General features: G+C 44.5%; 1 protein-coding gene across 1 annotated transcript in view; it reads right to left on the bottom strand.

Annotated features, from left to right (window-relative positions):
* Positions 1 to 22,680, bottom strand: part of PPP3CC (protein phosphatase 3 catalytic subunit gamma) — a 548,773-nt gene that overhangs the window by 154,063 nt on the left and 372,030 nt on the right. The window contains exons 7-8 of the mRNA XM_069214030.1: positions 295 to 372; positions 114 to 208 (exon numbers count right to left, since the gene is read on the bottom strand). Coding sequence (XP_069070131.1) covers positions 114 to 208; positions 295 to 372 — 173 coding nt within the window. The remainder of the gene's footprint in view (positions 1 to 113; positions 209 to 294; positions 373 to 22,680) is intronic.

The following is a 22,680-nucleotide window of genomic DNA, read 5'->3' as shown; positions in this document are numbered from 1 at the left end:
AAAACAAAGTGGCGTATCTGATCAGTACGGAAAAACAAGGGTAAGAAGAAATCAAATGCTTTTAGACGAAGGGCATCCCTTTAGGGGAGGTGTACAGCCTGCACCTGTCTTACCTTTGTTATTATAGACATCAAGGTAATTAGGAGCAGAGAAAATTGTGATAAGAGAAGGGAAGCCTGTTGTCTGACTTTTCCTGTACATTCGATACCTGTGGCAGGAGACAGGAAATACATTAGCAATATTCAGGGAAAGAGTCTGTGGGAAAATGCGATGGGATTTTATACGATGACTTACCCCGCATCCTGAGCCTCGTGTGCTCGGATCACAGACAATAGATTATTACTTTGCAAAAACTCACACACCGCAGGATAACTGAAATAAAAGAGTCAATGGATTACTATACAAGTCTTTAAACACGAGAGTAGACAATCTATCATGACCACAGATGGTTTCCCATGCCTCATCTTGGCCCAGAACCTACACTCTCCTCTAGTGAATGCTGCTCACCAATACCCAAGAGGCCCTCATCTGGTCTCCTATGCCACAGAATCACCCACAGCTAAACAAACTCTTTCCCAAACCCTCACTCCACTTTTCTCAATACCCAGGAGCCTCAACAGGTCCACTTGATGCTTATAAAGCCCAAGAGATATGGCTCTACTCACCCCAGAGCTTCAAAGGTACAGCAGTTTCCGATCCGGACACAAATGTTACCTGGTAATTCTGCTCTTAGATTTCCTAAGCTTAACAGCATTGACAAAGGGTAAGCAGTTAAATGACTGCAGAGTTCCATCCGGTCTTAAGCAGAGCCAAGTTGGAGGACTAGGAGCTTAGGCCTCCTACAAACGCTCTGCAAGCTATTTATGGTGTACCAAAGCCGCAGTCCCCCTCTTCATCCAAGCATAGCTATTATGGATCAGTAGGGGTGCACTCTCAATCTCACAGCAAACACCTGATGAATAACCTGGAGTGCCAGAGAAACCACACTCTAAATAGGGACATACTACACTACAAGAACTTAAGGATCTTAAAACCTTTAAGCAGATCTAGTGTGGAGCACTTCCTTAAAACTGAAGTGGGATCAAAGCAGAATGTGCTAAATAGACACACTTATTACAAGGTGAATCAAATAAAAACCATTTTCTAAAAAAAAAAAAGAAAAAAAAAAAAAGGAAAAAAACTTGCTAAATTACAGGTAGACAGGGTTCTCTGTTTTAATGTTTATATCACCTGTTTCTCCAGACTTAACTAAGAGATCGATATCATGAGATGCTCCACACTTTCAATAAAAAATTATATGCGTTAAGAAAACAAAAGGTCTGGGGGTACATCCCCAGCAGTACACATCAGGACATAAGTGAAGTGCAGAGGTCAGCTGCCAGCAGATTTTCACACACCACTTACACTGTGCAAGCTTTCTTTTGTCCCACTATCCCTGTTTTGTGGGAGGCTGGAATTGCATGTTAGATGGGCTGGCCTACAAGTCTGAGCAGAGTGTTCTGAAAGTGCACGGAGAAGAAACATTATCATAACTTCCCTCTCTGAGCCTTTTTCACAGCACTCTGTCGGAGCTTCACTATAGCTTAACTGTGAAACAAACACAGGAAAGCACCTCCTCTGATAAAGAGGTGGCGGGGAGAGAGGTCTTGGTCACTAAGGTAAGAGTGTGCCCAGCACAAGCCACATAATGGTTCAGCTTATTCTTGGCACGAGGTTCTAAGAGGCCCTAGGGCTGAGCCAGAGCCAGGTATTTGGTTCAAGCCTGGTTCAAGCCTGGCTCATGCCTTCAGCTGCTCATCCACCTCTGTTGCTAACTGGATGTAGCACGGAGTCCTTCAACACAGGGCAGTAAGCCAGGTACTTCATCAAATGGCTTCTCGCATGAAAGCAGTCTTCCTGACCAAACAGAATGTTATTATAGCGCCCAGGAGTTTAAGATCACTGGGTTCTTGCACAATCATTCCACACATCCACAAAGAATTAAGGACAAGGTATAAACCATTGATATGGTGGGCTGAAGTGACTGTAGTGCGATGAATACACTGGAACTGGAAGATAAATTAATTCCTTCTTTATTCAAGATGCGAAGTACAGGAAACAGGTCCGTCTGGAAACACAGCGAGGCTCAACTGACTCGGGCAGGTTCCACATGTCGCAGACGTAATAGAACCCACTCGTGTCACAAGCCTCAACGTTCTACCCAAGCATAAGCACACACAACACATACCCTCCCTTTATCCTAAATTAAAAACCAATATTATTGATGGAAACCACACAGCACATGTACAAACCAACCACCCTCTAGGTATCCCAACACAAAATCTTTCAACCAACAAGGAGGTATCACCTTCGTCTTTCTTTCACGCAACACACCATCTGAAGGCCCCATCTCAGGATCCGATACATGCCTCTGATCTCCTATACAGCCTTCACACTCATTAACACAAACCTCACGATCATCAACAACACTCGCCCGATCAAGATTAGAAGAACAATCCTCACCTGACAGACTATGTCCACCCACCTCATCCTCTAACCAATCAGAAGTTTTTATCACATCCACCGTTCCATCCATACCCTCGTCACTACCTATAAGATTCTGCCCACTGTTAAGCAAAGCAACACGTCTGAGATTCCAAACTCTACCATCACACAATCTAACAGCATTATGCAGCACTTCCATCACCTGCTCTGGCCCAAAATACTGACTCTCACCCTTCCTACCCCTATAAGGCTTCTTAACATGGACCCAATCACCCACATTAACATTGACAGGCTTCACATTATCAAGTTTATCATAATAGGATTTAGTTTTTGCTTGTGATCTGTCCAAACAATCCTTCACCAACTCCATGGACCAGTGTCTAATTCCAGTATCCACCAACCAAGCAGGGTTATGTTTACTCCTAGGATTTCTTCCTCTCATAATACCAAAGGGACTTAATCCTGTTGCACCGTTCTCAGTGATTCTATATGCCCACACCGCCTTGAAAACAGCAGTATGCCAATCCACACATTGTTCCACAGCTCCCTGAATAACACCCTTGATGACTATTAAATCTTTCCACAGTGCCATTACCACTGGGATTATACAGAGATGTTGTTCTATGCTTAATCCCCACTCTCTCAAAATACTTCCTTGCAGCATCAGAAACAAATTGAACACCATTGTCGCTCAACAATTTTGCTGGAATACCTTCAGACAAAAACGTTTTGTCCAGGAATTCCAAAACTGTAGTAGTGTCAACCCTTTCCACTATTCCGATTTCTGGCCATTTACAATACAAGTCAATTAGCACAATCACATACTCCTGTGCATCGCCTACCGGACCAAACAAATCCACAGCAACACACTCCCATGGTTGCTTGGGTAAAAGCCTTTGCTCCATAGATGGTCTTAGAGTACACAAACTCTTATCAGCTGTAGAACACACTCTACAAGATCTAACAAATCTTTCCACTGCCTTGTCCACGCCTGGCCACCAAAATAAATCCTTAACAACAGATTTGGTCCTGACAATGCTAAAATGGCCTTCGTGACAGTTCCAAAATCGCCTCCCTCACACCACACAGAGGAACAATTTAATCGCCCCTCAAAATAACATCCTTAACCACTGAAAGCTCCGATCTAACTTCTCAAAAGTACTTTACAAGATTCTGTCAGCTGGTCCTTCCTAGGCCACCCTTCCAAACATACTTCAAAACAGATTGCAACACAGCATCCCCTTCCATCTCCTTTCCCTAAAAATCTTTATTCAGAGCAGGTTTACCAGAATCATGTGCTAGAGCAATACTGAATTCACTCCACGGACCATCCACACACCTTTCTAACAGACTTGGCAACCTAGACAAATAATCAGCCATCAGATTGTTCTTACCAGTTACATACACCATGCGGTACGTAAAATCCTTCATGCGCATAGACAACCTCAGCATCCTCGCCGACGCCAACACGCTACCTTCACAAGTGAGTAACTTGACCAAAGGTTTATGATCATATTGAATCGTTATATTCTTACCCCACACAAACGCACGGAAATGTTCCAATGCCCAAGCACAGGCTAAAGCCTCTTTTTCATTGACCGAATACCTCTCCTCAGATGGTGACAAGGACCTGGAAGCAAACAAAATAATCCTATCCCTTCAATTCCTGTCTCTTTGAGATAAAACTGCACCAAGTCCTTTGTTACTAGCATCCGTAGTTCCAAAAGTGTCTAATTCCGGGTCAAAGCTCCCTAAATTAGCTACTTTGCTTAATTCTTTTTTAATTTTGACAAACTCTCGTTCACATACATCATTCCACACAAACCGTGTATTTCTCTTAAGTAGAAGTCTAAAGTTATAAACCTTCTCTGCAAAATTCGAGATAAATTTTGCTAAAAATTCCGCCATTTCCAAGAATGACCTTACATCATCCTTGGTTGTAGGAGTTGGTGCGTTAACAATAGCATCAACTAACGACGCTTTAGGTTTTACCCCCCTCCACTGATCTCATGTCCCAAATACTCCACACAGTTAAGCCTTTGCTTTCCAACTCCTCCAACACATGTCGCAACCTTCCATCATGTACATTCCTATCTTCCCCAAACAACAAAATGTCATCCTGAGAACACATCACCACCTTGGACTTTCCAAATAACCTTTACATCAAATGTTGAAAAACAAGAGCAGCTGACGCCAGTCCAAACGGCATTCTCTTATACTGGAAACAACCGAAAGGTGTAATGAAGGCCGTAAGCTTCTTTGACTCTGCAGAAAGTGGAATCTGATGATAGGCTGCAGATAAATCAATCGTGGAAAATCAACAGGCACCTTTAAGGCTGGAAACCATTTTGGTGATCTTCGTTAACGGGAAGCGATCAATAACAATGTTGTCGTTCAAATACCGTAAGTCAATGCACAAGCGAATCTTTCCGTTGCTGCGTCGTGCTATTACCACAGGTGAAATCCATTCAGAATTTTCTATTGGTTCAATGACATCCATCAACATCAACTTCTCCAAATCCTTTGATGCATCATCTCTTATTATTGGCAAAGATCTCACCTTGTGGATTTTTGGTACAGCACTTTTTTTTAGCATGATCTCATGTTCAAAACCTATTAGTCTTCCTAGTTGTTTACCAAAAACTTTAGGAAAATCATTTTCCATTTCCATGGCCAAGGAATGCCCTTCACCCACCACCATCACTTTTTCCTTGCCGTTCGGACCAAAACAATTTGTAATTGTCCTTGATCCTTCCACTCAAGCACAGATGGCCCTCTTTTCGACACATACAGCTTCCCTCTGGCACACCTGTTTTTAGAATGAGAATAAAGGCCATCTGAAACCTAATAAATCAATTTTTTTCCCCAGTATAACTTTCAGGCTGCAATAAATGTGTGCCGATTTTGTCCACAAATGTTTTGTTCCACACCTCCTCATTGATTATGGTGAATGGTGAACCAGAGTCTGCATGCATTGTAATAGGAATACCACCTATTTCTATTTCACACATTGGTTTCCCCTTTAGTATTCTCCTCAGTTATGTTCAAAACTAAATTTCCATCATCCACAACTCCTCTGGACTCCACATTTTTCTCTTCGATATCACTTCCTGTCTGGTCACTGCCTTCATATATGTATTTAACTATCTTCTTTTTATTTCTTCCCCCTCCCCCTGCAAAGTGGCCCACAATACCACACTTTCTACACTTAAGTTTGAAAGCTGGGCATGTTTTAGCGTACGCCAGATGTTCCTTGCTATCACAAGTTAAAGTTGGTAGAACCTAGAAGCACTCAGTTTGGCCAGGCTGGCGAGGTGAAATAAAACCGCCACGACCACATACTTGGCTAGGGTTCCGACCTGGCCGTATTTTTTCTCTTACCAGCATGACTGGTTGTTTAATGTCCTAACTGGTACGAAAATGAAGAAAATCATCCAAAGCCGTTATGTTTACCTCAGGTCATTACATACTTTAAAAGCAAATGTAAAGTGAGTTATCATGGCTCTGGACTTTGCAAAATCATGCCATTTATTTTTTGTTTGTGTAATTTTATATAGGGTGAACTCAGCACAAAGGCACTGGAGTGATTTACATGAGCACTAATTACACTGCACTACACTACACTGCACAAGAGCAAACTCATTTTTATTTGGGCCTTGGGAAAATTTACTGATTTGCCCACAGGATGCTGAGCGGATGCTGTAAGTACTTTACAGCCTCTCTATTTTTCTCTCTGGGAAAGTTGTCACAGTGAAGCCTGTACAAAGGCACACCCACCTCCAGGGCCTAAAAGACATTGGGGCTGAGGTGACAACATCCTGCACCAGCCAGGCCTCTGCATACTCCCTCCTCCCCTGCTCACCATGGCCAGAATGTGATGGCTCAGTGGGGAGGCATTAGGGGAAAAACTGTTGCTGGGCTGGATTAGACACATGGTGAGGGCTCCGAGGTTAGAATGCCCCAAGGGCCATACTTCTCACCTGGCCCCCAGCCTGGCTGGGATGGGGGGGGATGACATGGGCGAGATGAATACATGTTACAGTGGCCTGGCAGGGGGCCTGCAAGACTAAGGCTCTATGGGACAGTTAACTGAAGCCCTAAAACAACCTGTCCACATGTGACCCTGAGGCACCAGTCCATCACCCAGTTCCTGACTGCGCACCTACCCAAGCCGCCCCTGGCCCTTAGAGCCAAGCAAGAATCCAATCATTTGCTGGCTTCCAACCACCCAGGTGTCTGGGCGCGTCCTTTCAAGAAAACAATCTAAAAGCTCCTTAAAGAGAGGTTCGGAGTTCTCCATTTTGGCTCTGTTTAAATGGCCGACGTTCTTGAGGCGATTACAAGTGTTATAGAAAGCACAGCATGCATTAAATAACCTTGAGGTCAGATTGGGTGGCTAATGTAAAGCAGCAGAATGTGCAATTAAAAGTCTGAGCCCCTTTCCCATACTGCCATACTTCCAGCTTATTGGAACTAACTGCAAAGCATAAGAGGCGCTGATTAGAGCAAAGGTTAAAGTTAGATTTCAAAGGCAGATATGAGGAAAGGATGGGCTAATTAACCATCAGCTTTTATGCTGGTTTTAGGAAAGTAGTGCTCCCAGGATTAATGCAGATTTTCCATACGTCTGCCAACCATTTAATTACCAGTGTAAAGATGCTGCATTAGCACTGGGGGATGTTTTGAAATGAAAATGTCACTTACCCAGTGTACATCTGTTCGTGGCATCAGTCGCTGAGATTCACATGGTATGCATGAGCTCGCCATCTGGTGTTGGGTCGGAGTGTTACAAGTTGTTTTTCTTCGAAGAAGTGTTTTCGAGTCACGGGACCGAGTGACTCCTCCTTCTGTGCTCATTGCGCATGGGCGTCGACTCCATCTTCGATTGTTTTCCCCGCAGAGGGTGAGGTAGGAGTTGTACTATAGTAATAGTGCCCGCGCAATGAAAAATGTAAGTATGTACCTATTAAAGGATTAAATAATATATATACAAATGTACAAAATTGAAGGTAACTTCTGAACTGCTACAGGCTTCCGGGGAGGTGGGTGGGTCCATGTGAATCTCAGCGACTGATGCCACGAACAGATGTACACTGGGTAAGTGACATTTTCAGTTCGATGGCATCTGTCGCTGTAGATACACATGGTATGCATAGACTAGTAAGCAGTTAGTTCCCCATAAGCGGTGGTTTAGCCTGTAGGAGTAGAAGTTGTCTGAAATAGAGTTCTTAATACAGCTTGACCTACTGTAGCTTGTTGTGCGGATAGCACATCTATACAGTAGTGTTTGGTGAATGTGTGAGGCGTAGACCAAGTGGCTGCCTTACATATTTCCTGCATTGGGATGTTTCCTAAAAAGGCCATTGAAGCACCTTTTTTCCTTGTTGAATGTGCCCTGGGAGTAATGGGCAGTTGTCTTTTTGCTTTAAGGTAGCAGATTTGGATGCATTTAACTATCCATCTGGCTATACCTTGTTTTGATATTGGGTTACCTGCATGAGGTTTTTGGAATGCAATAAATAGCTGTTTAGTTTTTCTGATGTTTTTTGTTCTGTCAATGTAGTACATTAATGCTCTTTTGACATCTAATGTATGTAGTGCTCTTTCAGCCACAGAATCTGGCTGTGGGAAAAAAACTGGTAGTTCTACCGTTTGATTTAGATGGAATGGTGAAATAACTTTGGGTAAAAATTTTGGATTAGGTCGTAGGACGACCTTATTTTTATGTATTTGTATAAAAGGCTCTTGTGTTGTGAACGCTTGAATTTCACTTACTCTTCTTAGAGATGTAATGGCGATGAGAAAGGCAACTTTCCAGGTTAGGAATTGTATTCCGCAAGAGTGCATGGGTTCGAAAGGTGGGCCCATGAGTCTTGTTAGAACCACGTTTAGGTTCCATGAAGGAACAGGTGGTGTTCTTGGTGGTATAATTCTTTTAAGCCCTTCTATGAATGCTTTGATAACTGGTATCCTATACAAGGAAGTTGAATATGTAGTTTGCAGGTATGCAGATATTGCTGCAAGGTGTATTTTAATAGAAGAGAAGGCTAGCTTTTCTTTTTGTAAATGGAGCAAGTAATTTACGATATGTTTTGGAGTTGCGTTTAGTGGTTGTATCTGATTATGATGGCAGTACCAAACAAATCTTTTCCACTTACTTGCGTAGCAGTGTCTAGTGGATGGCCTTCTGGCCTGCTTTATGACTTCCATACACTCTTGGCTAAGTTTTAAGTGTCCGAATTCTAGGATTTCAGGAGCCAGATTGCTAGATTCAGCGATGCTGGGTCCGGGTGTCTGATCTGTTGGTTGTGTTGCGTTAACAGATCTGGTTTGTTGGGCAGTTTGATGTGTGGTACTACAGACAGATCTAGCAGTGTTGTGTACCAGGGTTGTCTTGCCCACGTTGGTGCTATTAAAATGAGTTTGAGTTTGTTTTGACTCAATTTGTTTACTAGGTAAGGAAGGAGAGGGAGAGGAGGAAAAGCGTAAGCAAATATTCCTGACCAGTTCATCCATAGGGCATTGCCTTGGGATTGCTTGTGTGGGTATCTGGACGCGAAGTTTTGGCATTTTGCATTTTGTTGCAAATAAGTCTATTTGTGGTGTTCCCCAGAGTGTGAAGTAGGTGTTCAGAATCTGTGGGTGGATTTCCCATTCGTGGACTTGCTGGCGATCTCGAGAGAGATTGTCTGCCAGCTGATTCTGGATCCCCGGAATAAACTGTGCTATTAGACCAATTTGATGGTGGATTGCCCACTTCCATATTTCTTGAGCTAACAAGCTTAACTGCGTTGAATGTGTTCCTCCTTGTTTGTTTAGATAATACATCGTTGTCATGTTGTCTGTTTTGACAAGGATGTATTTGTGGGTTATGATTGGTTGGAAAGCTTTTAGTGCTTGAAAAACTGCTAATAATTCTAGATGATTTATATGCAGTTTTGTTTGATGTATGTTCCATTGTCCTCTTATGTTGTGTTGATTGAGATGTGCTCCCCACCCTGTCATGGAAGCATCTGTTGTTATTACGTACTGTGGCACTGGGTCTTGGAAAGGCCGCCCTATGTTTAAATTTATACTGTTCCACCATAGAAGCGAGAGGTAAGTTTGGCGGTCTAGCAACACCAGATCTAGAAGGTGACCCTGTGCTTGAGACCACTGTGAGGCTAGGCACTGTTGTAAGGGCCTCATGTGCAGTCTTGCGTTTGGGACAATGGCTATGCATGAGGACATCATGCCTAGGAGCTGTAGTATTGTTCTTGCTTGTATTGTTTGGTTTGGAGACATGTGTTGAATGACCCTGTTGAAATTGTGGATCCTTTGTGGAGTTGGCGTTGCTACTCCTTTTGTCGTGTCTATTATGGCTCCTAGATATTGCTGTACTTTGCTTGGCAGAATGTTTGATTTTGCAAAGTTGACGGTGAACCCTAGTTTGTAGAGGGTTTGTATGACTTGATTTGTGTGGTTTGAGCATTGTGTGAGCGAACTGGTTTTGATTAGCCAGTCGTCTAGATACGGGAACACATGTATTTGCTGCCTTCTGATGTGTGCAGCGACTACTGCTAGGCATTTTGTGAATACTCTTGGAGCGGTTGTTAAACCAAAAGGCAACACTTTGAATTGGTAATGTATTCCTTTGAATACAAACCTTAGATATTTCCTGTGTGATTGATGTATTGGTATATGGAAATATGCGTCCTTGAGGTCTAGGGTTGTCATGTAGTCGTGTTTTTTGAGCAATGGTAACACTTCTTGTAGTGTGACCATGTGAAAGTGGTCTGATTTGATGAATGTGTTTACTACCCTGAGGTCTAGAATTGGTCTCAGTGTTTCGTCCTTTTTTGGTATCAAGAAGTACAGTGAATAAACTCCTGTGTTTATTTGTGTGCTTGGTACTAATTCTATTGCATTTTTTTGCAGTAGTGCTTGAACTTCTATCTCTAGAAGCTGTGAATGGTATTTTGATAAATTTTGTGATTTTGGTGGTATGTCTGGAGGGAATTGCATGAATTCTATGCAATAACCATGTTGGATAATTGCTAGGACCCATGTGTCTGTAGTTATTTTGTCCCATGCTTCGTAATATTGACGTATCCTCCCCCCCACTGGTGTTGTGTGGGAGGGGTGAGTGACGTGTGAGTCACTGCTTGTTGGTAGTGGTTTTGGGGCTTTGAAATCTTCCTCTATTCCTAGGGAATTGCCCCCCTCTATACTGGCCCCGAAAACCTCCCCTGTACTGTCCCTGGTAGGTGGGCGGTGCGGACTGTGAGGTGCTAGCTTGTGTGGCCTGACCCCGAAACCCTCCTCTAAAAGGTGTTTTGCGGAAGGTGTTATAAGATCCTCTGCTCTGCGGGGAGTAGAGTGCGCCCATGGCCTTGGCAGTGTCAGTGTCCTTCTTGAGCTTTTCTATGGCTGTGTCGACCTCCGGACCGAACAGAAGTTTTTCGTTTACTGGCATGTTAAGCACTGCCTGCTGAATTTCTGGCTTGAATCCAGACGTTCTGAGCCATGCGTGCCTACGGATGGTAACCGACGTATTAATGGTCCTTGCGGCCGTGTCTGCTGCATCCATGGAGGAGCGTATTTGATTGTTGGAAATGTTTTGACCCTCCTCAACAACCTGTTTTGCTCTTTTTTGCAGATCTTTTGGGAGATGTTCAATGAGATGCTGCATCTCATCCCAGTGGGCTCTGTCGTATCGCGCTAGCAGCGCTTGTGAATTTGCGATGCGCCACTGGTTTGCTGCTTGGACAGCAACCCTCTTCCCGGCTGCATCGAACTTCCTGCTCTCTTTATCTGGGGGAGGTGCATCCCCAGAAGTGTGTGAATTTGCCCGTTTTCTGGCAGCCCCTACCACCACAGAATCTGGTGGCAGCTGAGAGGTGATGAATACAGGGTCCGTAGGAGGCGCCTTATACTTTTTGTCCACCCTAGGCGTCACTGCCCTACTTTTAACTGGCTCCTTGAAAATGTCCTTTGCATGGCGTAGCATGCCTGGGAGCATCGGCAGGCTTTGGTAGGAGCTGTGGGTTGAAGAGAGGGTGTTAAATAAAAAATCATCCTCTACTTGTTCCGAGTGTAGTTCCACATTATGGAATAGTGCTGCTCTAGCCACCACTTGTGAGTAGGCTGTGCTGTCTTCCGGTGGTGATGGCCTAGTTGGGTATGTGTCTGGGCTGTTATCAGACACTGGTGCGTCGTACAAGTCCCACGCATCCTGATCTTGGTCATCGTGGCTCATGGCGGTGTGAGCTGGCGAATGTGACGGGGTGTAAGTTGGCGAAGCCGGAGTTACAGGTGGAGGCGAGGGAGGAGGTGTTACCTTTTGTGCTGTTTGTTTCTGAGGAGTAAACTGAAGCGTTCTCTTTCGTTTGACAGGTGGAAGGGTACTGATCTTCCCAGTCCCCTGCTGAATAAAGATACGCTTTTGCGTGTGATCCACGTCAGTGGATTGCAGTTCTTGTTCAAATCTATGTTTCTTCATTTGTGAAGACATAGAATGCTCTTCAGTATAGGAGCCTGAAACAGGGTCTGATGTCGCTTTTTTCGGCTCCGAAAACCCTGTTGATTGTTTTTTCGGCTCCGAGGTAACCTTCCTCTTTTTCTGTGCCGAAAATTCTTGGCCTCTATGGTCTTCGGCACCACTGTCTCGGCGTCGATCCGTGTCGACACCGAACTCTCGGTGTCGATGCTTCTGTTTAGCACTCTCTCGGTCCCGAGGAGGCTGCGTGCCGGTGTCTCGACCGAAGTCGGACGATCTCGACACTGAATGGGCCTTTTTCGGTGCCGATTGTTGGTCACCGAGAATTTGGGTGGAGCCATGGCCGGTTGGCAGTGGCGTCCCCTGGGCCTTCTTTCCTTTTTTAAGTTCTGATCTCGACGTCTTACTCACAGTTTTTGTAGAGTCTAGCTCGTCGGAGTCTGAATCCTGGATGGAAAAGGATTCCTCCTGTTCCTCTTCTGTCTCGAACTGTCGACGCTCCTTTGGCGTGGACGCCATCTGCAGTCTTCTCGCTGGACGGTCGCGCAGAGTTTTTCGGGACCGGAACGCCCGACAGGCCTCACAGGATTCTTCGCTGTGCTCGGGTGACAGGCACAGGTTACAGACCGAGTGTAGGTCCGTATAAGGATATTTGTTGTGGCATTCGGGGCAGAATCGAAACGGGGTCCGTTCCATCGGCGTTGTTCTCCACGCGGTCGGGCCGACTAGGCCCCGACGGGGTGCCGAAATCTACCCCGAAGGGCACCGAAGCGCTTCGATGTTCAACGCGTCGTCGTATGTGTGTATCTCGAACCGGATCGCAACGATACCGTCGAAAATCTTCCGTTTTCAGCTATCTTTCCGTTCCGAAACCCGGAGCGGCAGGAACACGTCCGAACCCGATGGCGGAAAGAAAACAATCGAAGATGGAGTCGACGCCCATGCGCAATGAGCACAGAAGGAGGAGTCACTCGGTCCCGTGACTCGAAAACACTTCTTCGAAGAAAAACAACTTGTAACACTCCGACCCAACACCAGATGGCGAGCTCATGCATACCATGTGTATCTACAGCGACAGATGCCATCGAACACCTGGTTACAAAGAACAGGAACACCTCAGGCACTGCAAACGTGCAGGCTGTCACTTAATCTTCCGGCAGCTTCCAGTTAATATAGAACACTCTTTGAATTCAGACAGCAAATTGTTTCCACAGCAGTAGTTGCATTCAGACAAAAAGAATACACAAGACCGGTACTTGACTCTAGGAATTTTGGAAAGTTGGAGGGATGAGCCACAAAGGGCTGTGAAAAATGTGCACAGTTCTGAGACAGACAATGTCCGAAGTTCATACACTTCATTTTGACTGGCAAATGTAAGTTCATAAGATAGCTGAGAGTTTTCAGAGACCTGCAGATAAAAGATGCGTTTCACGCTAGTTGCCAGGCCAACAGCAGGTAAACTGAATTTGGTACAAATAACAGTTATGCAAGCTCTTGGTGATAAATTCAGTTTTTGGCGTAGAGGTATTTGTGTTACTATTATCACTGTGAAGCTTTTCAGCTTTCTAACATAGAAATAGTGCTGGGATTCCATTGAGAGTGGGGATCCCATTACACAAAAGAAGTTATGCAAGAAACACCAAAACGTCTTTTTAAGGGAGGATTTGACAGAAGAATGATCTAGTAGTTTTCCTTTAGACTCAAACTTCAGCTAGATACAATTGGCTAGTGTCATTTTAATGTCTGCTTATGTTGAAGAAATTATAAACAATGTAATACAAAAGACATGTCAGAGGATGGTCTTCCATTCACCTTAACGGCATACCCATTCCTATCTGGCAGATTTAATAATCCGCGTCTCAATAGAAAGAGGGGCACTTGATGGACAATTGGTTCTTCTGAAAGTAATATGTTAAACGGAAAAAATCATAACTATTTCTTAAGTGACAGACTAGCTATGTCACTGGCTTTCCACTGCAGAAGTACACCTTCTCCTGGCAATTTCTTTCAAGAGATATCAACCCTGGTTTTTACTTCTGCAGCTGCCGAGTAGATGCTATGTTGTGACCAAGATTTAACACCACAAAAACAGTTTATTCTCCAGTGAACAGCTAAAGACAAGGCTGGTGGATTGTCAAAAATGTCTGCTTTATTTACATAGTACAAACTAGTTTGTCTTGTAAAACATAGCTTGGGGCATGTGTGAGGAGCAAGCAAGCAAAAGCTAGGGAACCTAAACTTGACTCCAAAGGAGGCGTATAGGTACACTATATGTTTGGGGCAAAATGGTGTAGTAATTAACAAATTTCAGGAGACCAGGGACCAACCTGCAACTCTTTGCTCTGATACCATAGTCTCCATCCACTATGGAAATAAGGATTGCACTGCTTCCTCTAACACTTCACTCGATCATAATAAACTACCAGGAAAGCACTTCCTTCTATCTTGTGTCAAAGTTAAGATCACTTCATTAAGTCCCATAAACATTAAGGACTTAGCTCTATTAATGAATATAGCTTTTCATTTGGAAAGCTACTGGGAAAGTTGACCTAAATGTCTGGCATATCCTTCCTGGGCATTGGTAGGATGCAAACCTGACAGGGACAACCGAGGATTACTGTGACCGCACACAAAAAAAATCATCAATCCACCTACCGACACAAGAGTTCTCTACCAAAAGGAGAAGAGTAGAGCAAAACACACACAGTAAGATGAGGAAAAAAAGTCTGAACTGCTGGAAGGCTTTTATGTGGGAGAAAGTCTAAGGCTAGGATTTTTTAAATCTAAAGAATGTCTCAAACTAACTGAGAAACTTTACAAAAATGAAGAACCACAACATTTGTGAGAGCAAGAACAGTTACTTAATAGCAGTGCTTAATTTGTGCTTGATGTTTCCGGTGCAGAGCACCAGCACTTATTTTTGAGGGCCGGCACTTATTTTTCTGCCTCGAGCATTTACTGCGAGCAAAAGATGGACATGGGAAAGACGGAGAAAGAGAAAAACAAAAAAGTGTCACAATGAGAAAAAGCAGAAAGCTGCAAGAGTGAGCTGAAGGGGCAGGGAGTGGCTTTTAATAGATTGAAGAGGCCCGAGATGGCTTCAGGGTTAAGCTGCCTCAGTATTCCGTGTTCGCACATTTAACTGCAGCAGCAGCTGCGTGTTTAAGAGGAGGGCTTTGGGCACCGGCACGTTTTTATTTACAAATTCAGCAGTGCTTACTAATAAGTACACTCTCCAGCATTGACATCGGTCATAGATTCTGATGCATGTATAGTTACTAATCAACAGGCTGGGAGTATGTGGTAACATGAAAAACAACAGTAATGAGTATTCACAAGGGTGTATTTACATTCTGTGTTTGAATACTCACAACAAGGCGAATGTGTTATTAAACACACTCAATTAGGTGAATGTAAAATTCACCCCACTAGAGTTAGGTGCCACCACAGTTCAAATTTCATAGGATGAGTTTATAAGGAGTGTCTTGGAGAGATGGAAGGGCAATATTTTAATTTAATACGATCTATGCTGGATAACTGCATTTACAATTAGGTAACATTTTCTTTTTCTGGTCTGCATGAGGAGGCAGAAGTGCTTCATGAATGTAGGTTCTGGTTCTCAAGGTTACTGCTCGGCAGGCATCTACAAGACGAACTCTAGCACTGGTCAAAGCAGCTGATGAGATGCTGCTCATGGAGTGTGAACTTGTCACCTGTGCAATTGCCTTTGGTGTGACAGTAGGTTACAGATATTTAAAGACATCTTGCTATGTCTTACGATTAAGGGTTGAGCTATTTTACTGTGGAAAAGTGCCACAAAAAAGCAGATATGATGATCTGAACACTCTTGTTCTATTTGGTAAAACTTTAGACAACATTTGATGTCCATAGATAGAAGCAACCTCACAGCTAGTGTGGCAGGATTTGAGAAGAATAACTAAAGAATCACATGGTGGGCATGCAATTCTCTCTCTACCTCAGGTTTGGACTTAGGAGTGGTCCCAAATATCACCTTGCATATAAATGCAAGAACGCTTCCTTTACACAAAATGTTTTTCACTCTCATCATCGTTCTCCTACCTGCCTACAGGATGTTAAAAAAAGTAACAAAACAGACATTTAATGTGTAACCAGGATTCTCACAGGCCTAATAAGAACGCATTGAGTTCCCAGGGGACCACTTTGTTACTGGTGCAAAGTCCTTTATGAAACCCCTTTATCAATGCAGATGTGAAAAATAATTATATAGGGCCAAAAACAACACAGCTAAACCAAACAAGCATTTGCAATGCAATAGGTCTCACATTTGCTTGAGATACATCTACTGTTAGAGAAAATTCATAACTGGTCTTTTCCTGCCACATAATTTAAACGGCCCTGCATATAACTAAATCACTTCCATTTACCCTTTTCCTCTATCTGCTGCCAAAAATTAAAATGTTGCCATTTAGCATCCCAATTTAAATCTGCCATGTTAATTCCCATAGCATACCACTTTCACCATCCCACCATCAGAGTTGCTGGCTGGCTAACACAATTCCCCAAAATAAACACAAGACAGCCACAGAGGAGTAATGAGAGAAATAAACTGGAAGGGTCACCCAAACATATCAAGAGTGTTCAAACAGTCATAGTGTAATAAGGAAGTTACAATTGGCCTGAATCATGGTCATAATTGCAATAAGGAGAGATTAATAAAACATATACAATTATCATATAAACCCAATAAAACATTAATCAGAAATATACTTTTGACATTAGAATAATGCTCAGTAGAGTCCCTAAAGGACACTACAGTGAAAATATCATTTGTAAGGAACATGGTCACATAACCATACAGTTAGCCCCTAGAGGGCTAACCACATGAAAAGAAAATGACCGAAAGTAATGCAGTGTAACCATATATTTATCCCCTGGAGGGCACAGTGCATTACACATTTTCAGGGCAAGCAGGCCTACTGCAATGATACTACAAACAAGACCCTTAAAATACAAACTACCTATCAGCTGTAAAACAAAAGTTCCAGTCATGAGAGAAATTAAAGACACTGAATGGTAAGAGGGGTTATTATTTTGGGTCCCTACTAACCCAGTCTGAACATTTTGAAGGTGGTCCCATTGTCCTAGGACTACTCCAGGCTGAGTTATGAGCAAATACGTTTTGTAAAAGAATGCCCTGCAAAGGGGACAACAGAGTGCAACAAATATTGTATTATGTTGACTAATACTCAGAACAGCCTCTTGAGTGACCACAATAAAAATAGCATTTGTAAGAAACATGGTCATGAAACCATATAATTAGCCCCTAGAGGGCATAACCACATGAAAATACAATGGCATAAAGTCATGCAGTGCAGCCATATATTTAGCCCCTAGAGGGCGTAGTGCCTTACACATTTTCAGGCCTAACAGGCCTACTTGCAATACTAAGGCCCTTAGAACACAAACTACTCCCAGCTGTAAAACAAAAGTTCCAGCTCTATGGGAGCTTAAAAAGACACTGAATGTTGGGAGGGGTTATTATTTTGGGATCCCCACTAACCTAGTGTGGGGACCCAGAGATGACCTAAACAGAAAGAGTGTGACGTGCTGAACGTTTTGGTGGTGGTCCCATTGTCCTAGGATGACCACAGGCTTAGTTATGGCCAAAATGTTTAGAAAAATAATGTTTGCAAAGCATTATAGGGCAAGTTTTCCCCGAATGCAGTGAATATTGTAGTATCGGCTCTCCTGCGATGCTGGGAGAGCCATGGTGTGGATTTCTGTGGGTTTTTTTTAAAAGTAATTTATCAATTACAAGGGTTTTTGTAAAAGCCATGGAGCGCGAAGGGGAGAGCCAATAGAAATGACTCTGATTAGGTAACAATGTGATCAATGTGACCAGTGTTGCAATACCATCACCGGAGTTCACACGATTGGCGCTGCGAGCGCTATCGAACATGAAGTGGAGATACAAAAGAAAAAAAATTGTTCGCCCACGCTGAAGTATATCAGAAATCGTGCAATAATCCAATGTAACGGGACAAACGTAACGCATTTACCAATGAAATCAAGGGATTTTTAAAAGGCAAGCCCATGAACAAGTGAAAGTGAAAGTGATCGGCGTGAGATGGGCATGGTTAAAAGCCGACAGATAAACAGGTGGGAAAGTGCTGGTGCGCTTGACCTAAAAACGACAAAGTTCAACTGACTATAAATTAAATGTCATAGGGCTCCACCTTTTTAAAGATATTATTTTTGTGGTAGTTGCTGAGTTGGTAAGAATAAAAAATGGTTCTCATGTCACCTGATCTTTAGTTTTAAGCAAGAACCATGCTGAATACAACTTTTGTTCCCTTGACTTGCATGCCACATTTCAATGCCTCCTTTCATCAACATGATCTGCTCTCACTCCAGTTTTCAGTTGATGTCTAATTCCCTTCAGAAGTAAAATATAATGAGGCTTTTTGATTAATTTATTGACACAGAAAAGGGTACCTAAAATCCACTTGTTTGATGTGATTTTTTTTTGGAGATTGTAGATGGGATTCTAATCCTGCATATCATTTAACCAGCGTCCCACTGGTGTGAAAAATGTGAGGACAGAAATGTAAAGTGAATAAGTCTCTAACTTGCCTTCTAAATCCTAGAGTGAGAGGAGCTTTTATATCAGATAACTTGGCGCGCATATTGTAGTCTTCGTTTTGTTCATTGATACCCTTAACACTACTGGTAGAAGGGTTGGTGCTTTATCTTCTAAACTTGATATTGAAAGTTGTCTTTGGATGTGACAAATGAAAGGATTAGGCCAAGCTCACTGACTAGCAAAATGCTGTAAAAGGCATGACGGACGTGCTGTGCAAAAAGCTTTCACATTCGGGGGTATACACAAAATGTTTCCTGCACAACTCTTCGAAACAATATACTATGCAGTCTCCACCGCTTGTATAAGAAAACTGTGCCAGCTAGTTGGTGCCGGGCAGGTTTACTGTTGGCTAGTGGTTCTTATTTTCCTTCCCCTGGACATTTCCAGCTTCTGTATTGGTGCCCTCTGGAATGACGACAAAGAATATCAGAATTTCCAGTCACAAGTGCGATCTTGTCAGCCAAAGATAGCTTATACTTTGGCCAAATCTGTTGCAAACTGGTCGAGCAATGGCACCAAAAAGCGCACTTAAGGGGGGTTCTTGAGCGCCTGTATGCTGCTAATGCATTATATAATCAGGCATTAGGCCATTTATGCATACCGATTCAGTGTCACTAGGCTTGTTCTTTAACTCCCCAACTAGGCAAAGAAAATGCCCATATTTGGATAGAGACTCTTTTACACACACTAAGTGTGGTAGCAACTAGAGGTGGTGGCCTTGTGGTGGGGAGATCAGGGTTTGTGGGGGGTGGGGGGGGGGTGCGGGGGGGGGAAGAGGGGAGCTGGGGGATGAGTGGCTGAAGGTTGGCCATTCACAATGAGGTGAATGTGCTGCTAAGCAAATGGTGTTAGATTGACTATATATTACTACTTTTTATCATTTACTTAGGAGTTCTAGCATGATGAAAGGGGACTGACACAAGCATATAACTCTATAAAAGATCCAAGAGTCTAGAAAAGAAGGATCCTGTCGGTCATCCTCTCTGTGTTGCACTACAATATGAAACAAACTGTGACACATTTAAATGGCTGGTTACTAAAGAGCAATGGTTACTAAATAGGGGAGAGCCTACATGCGATCGAAAATGTAATTATACTTTCTTCAGATAGCAATGTTCTTGGTAGAGTAAGGACATATTCAGTACCACTGGATTCTCAATAGGAATGTCCCAGAAGAATCAGACATATTTGTTTTTTTCTGCAGTACCATCTTCTGTAGCCTTAAGCCTCACATATAAAAGGACTATTGTGAGAAAGTAGCCTCTTTCTAGCATGGTTACCCCCACCTTTGGCCTGTTTGTGAGTGTGTATCAGTGTGTTTTTAACTGTCTCACTCTTTTGCACCCATAAGGAGCTCAGACAAACCCTTTCACAGGACTGCCACTGCAGCCTGTGTGAAAGAGTGCACACACTATTTCACAGCCATTTTCACGACACTTAAGCAACTTATAAGTCACCAATATGTCCAACCTTCATTTACTCAAGGCTAGGTGCAAAGTTACAAAGTGTGAGGGCGCCCTTACACTAGCAAAGGTGCCCCCATGCTGTTCAGGGCCAATTCATCAGACTTTGTGAGTGCGGGGATACCATTACACGCGTGCACTACATTAGGGCAATTCCTATTTGTAGCTTCACAAGAGTAACTCGAAATATGGCCATGTAAGTTTTCTAAAATCAAGGAAGTGTTTCTCCCCCCCGCATTCCAAATCTGGTATTGGGGGGCCAATCCCATGCATCCTGTGAGCTCCACCATGGACCCCCAGTACAGCCAAACCAGCTCTCTGAGGCTTGCACTGCAGCTAGAACTGCTGCCACTTCGCAGACAGGGTTCTGCCCTCCTGGGGTCTGAGCAGCTCAGTCCCAGGAAGGCAGAACAAAGAATTTCCTTTGGGAGGAGGGTGTTACACCCTCTCCCTTTGGAAATAGGTGTTATAGACTTGGGAGGGGTAGCCTCCCAGAGCCTCTGGAAATGCTTTGAAGGGCACAGATGGTGCCCTCCTTGCATAAGCCAGTCTGCAACGGTTCAGGGACCCCCAGTCCCTGCTCTGGCACAAAACTGGACAAAGGAAAGGGGATTGACCTCTCCTGTCCATCACCACCCCGGGGGTAGTGCTCAGAGCTCCTCCAGTGTGTCCCTAGCGTTAGCCATCTTGTTTTCCAAGGTGTGGGGACACTCTGGAGATCTGAGTGGCCAGTGCCAGCAGGTGACATCAGAGACCCCTCCTGATAGGTGCATACCTGGGGCCAGATGTAGCAAGCAGTTTTGCCCATTCTGTGTCTATGGGAAAATATGTTCGTACATATGGCCCCTGGTTAGGTAGCCAATCCCCCTCTCAGGGCTATTTAGGGTCTTTCCTGTGGGTTCCTCTTCAGATTCAGCTTGCAAGTTTCCACCAGGAATCCTCTGCAACTCCTGCTTTATCCTCTGACCATCGGATCAAAGGCAGACTGCTCCAGAAACCGCTGTAACTGCAACAAAGTATCCAGAAAGGCTACTGTGACTCTGCAACCTCAGCTCCAGCCAGCAACTGCAACAGTTTCCAAGGTGTCACGCCCTGGTGACTCCCAGTCTTCACCCTGCACCAGAAGGACCGAAGAAATCTCCCTGTGGAGTGACTTCCCTGTTCCAGCAGGCACCTTCTAAGACGACGATTGGTTATCTCCTCTCCTGGCAACGAGCATGCTCCCTGGAACACAGGCGGCGGACCCCTTCAACACAGACTGTCATAAGGTCCAGCTGTCCAAATTTGGAGGAGGTAAGTGCTTGCCTTCCCCGTCTGCGACAGTACCCCTGTGCACTGCGTCATCTTCACCTCCTGAGGCCTCTGTGCACTATTTGCAAGAATCCTTTGTGCACAGCCTGGCCCATTTCGCGAGTACTCTATCCTGCGACGCTCAACTCGCTGAGTTGTGATCCGGGGGCGTGGGACCTTCTTTTGTAGTGCTGCAGCAACCGCAATTTGCACCTTCTTTGTCCCCGTATCCTGGGACCTCCGTGGGTGCTGTCTGGTCATCTGTGGGTTCCCTCCAGTGTTGGGAGCCCCCTCTGCCTCCTCAGTCAGAGTTGAGGCCCCCCAGGTCCCTCCTGGGTCCAGGCAGCGCCATTTTGACGCAATCTGTGACATTGCTTGAACCAAGGCTTGTTGGACGAATCCAGTGCTGCAACTCGCCGGCATCAATCAATCAATCAGGGATTTATGAAGCGCACTACTCACCCGGTAAGGTCTCAAGGCGCTAGGGGGCAGAGGGGGGGGGGGGGGGGGGGGGGGGGTTATAGAGCTACTAGTCGAAAAGCCAAGTCTTGAGGTGTTTCCTGAAAGATAGAAGGTCTTGGGTCAGGCGGAGGTGGAGTGGTAGGGAGTTCCAGGTCTTTGCATCAAGTTGAGAGAATGATCTTCCTCCGGAGGTCGTGCGGCGGACGTGAGGAACGTACGCAAGGGCGTGGTTGGCGGAGCGAAGGTTGCGGGTGGGTGTGAAAGGTGAGTGTCGTTGAGGTAGGCGGGACCTGTGTTGTGGCGGGCCTTGTGTGCGTGGATGAGGATTTTGAAATTGATCCTCTTTGATACTGGTAGCCAGTGTTGGTCTCTGAGGTGGGGTGACATGTGGTCGCAGCGTGGGATGTCCAGAATGAGGCGGGCGGATGCGTTCTGGATTCTTTGCAGTTTTGTTTGGAGTTTGTTTGTTATTCCTGCATATAGGGCGTTTCCGTAATCCAATCGGCTACTGACCAAGGCGTGGGTGACGGTTTTCCTGGTTTCGATGGGAATCCATTTGAAGATTCTGCGGAGCAGGCGGAGGGTGTTGTAGCAGGAAGAGGAGATGGCATTGACCTGCTGAGTCATGCTGAGTGTGGAATCCCAGATGAAGCCCAAGTTGCGTGCTTGAGTGGTGGGTGAGGGTGCAGATCCTAGGGAGGTGTGCCACCAGGAGTCATTCCAAGCTGAGGGGTTGGAGCCGAAGATGAGTAATTCTGTCTTGTCTGTGTTTAACCTGAGGTGGCTTGATTCCGTCCAGCTGGTGATGGTGTGGAGACATCCTTTGCATCACGCAGGAACCCGCAGCCACCTTCTTTTGTGCTTTTCTGCAGACTTCT

This window comes from Pleurodeles waltl, chromosome 11, assembly GCF_031143425.1.
Source record: "Pleurodeles waltl isolate 20211129_DDA chromosome 11, aPleWal1.hap1.20221129, whole genome shotgun sequence".
NCBI lineage: Eukaryota > Metazoa > Chordata > Amphibia > Caudata > Salamandridae > Pleurodeles > Pleurodeles waltl.
The sequence above is the reverse complement of the archived record's forward strand: the minus strand, read 5'-3'. Positions and strand labels throughout refer to the sequence as shown.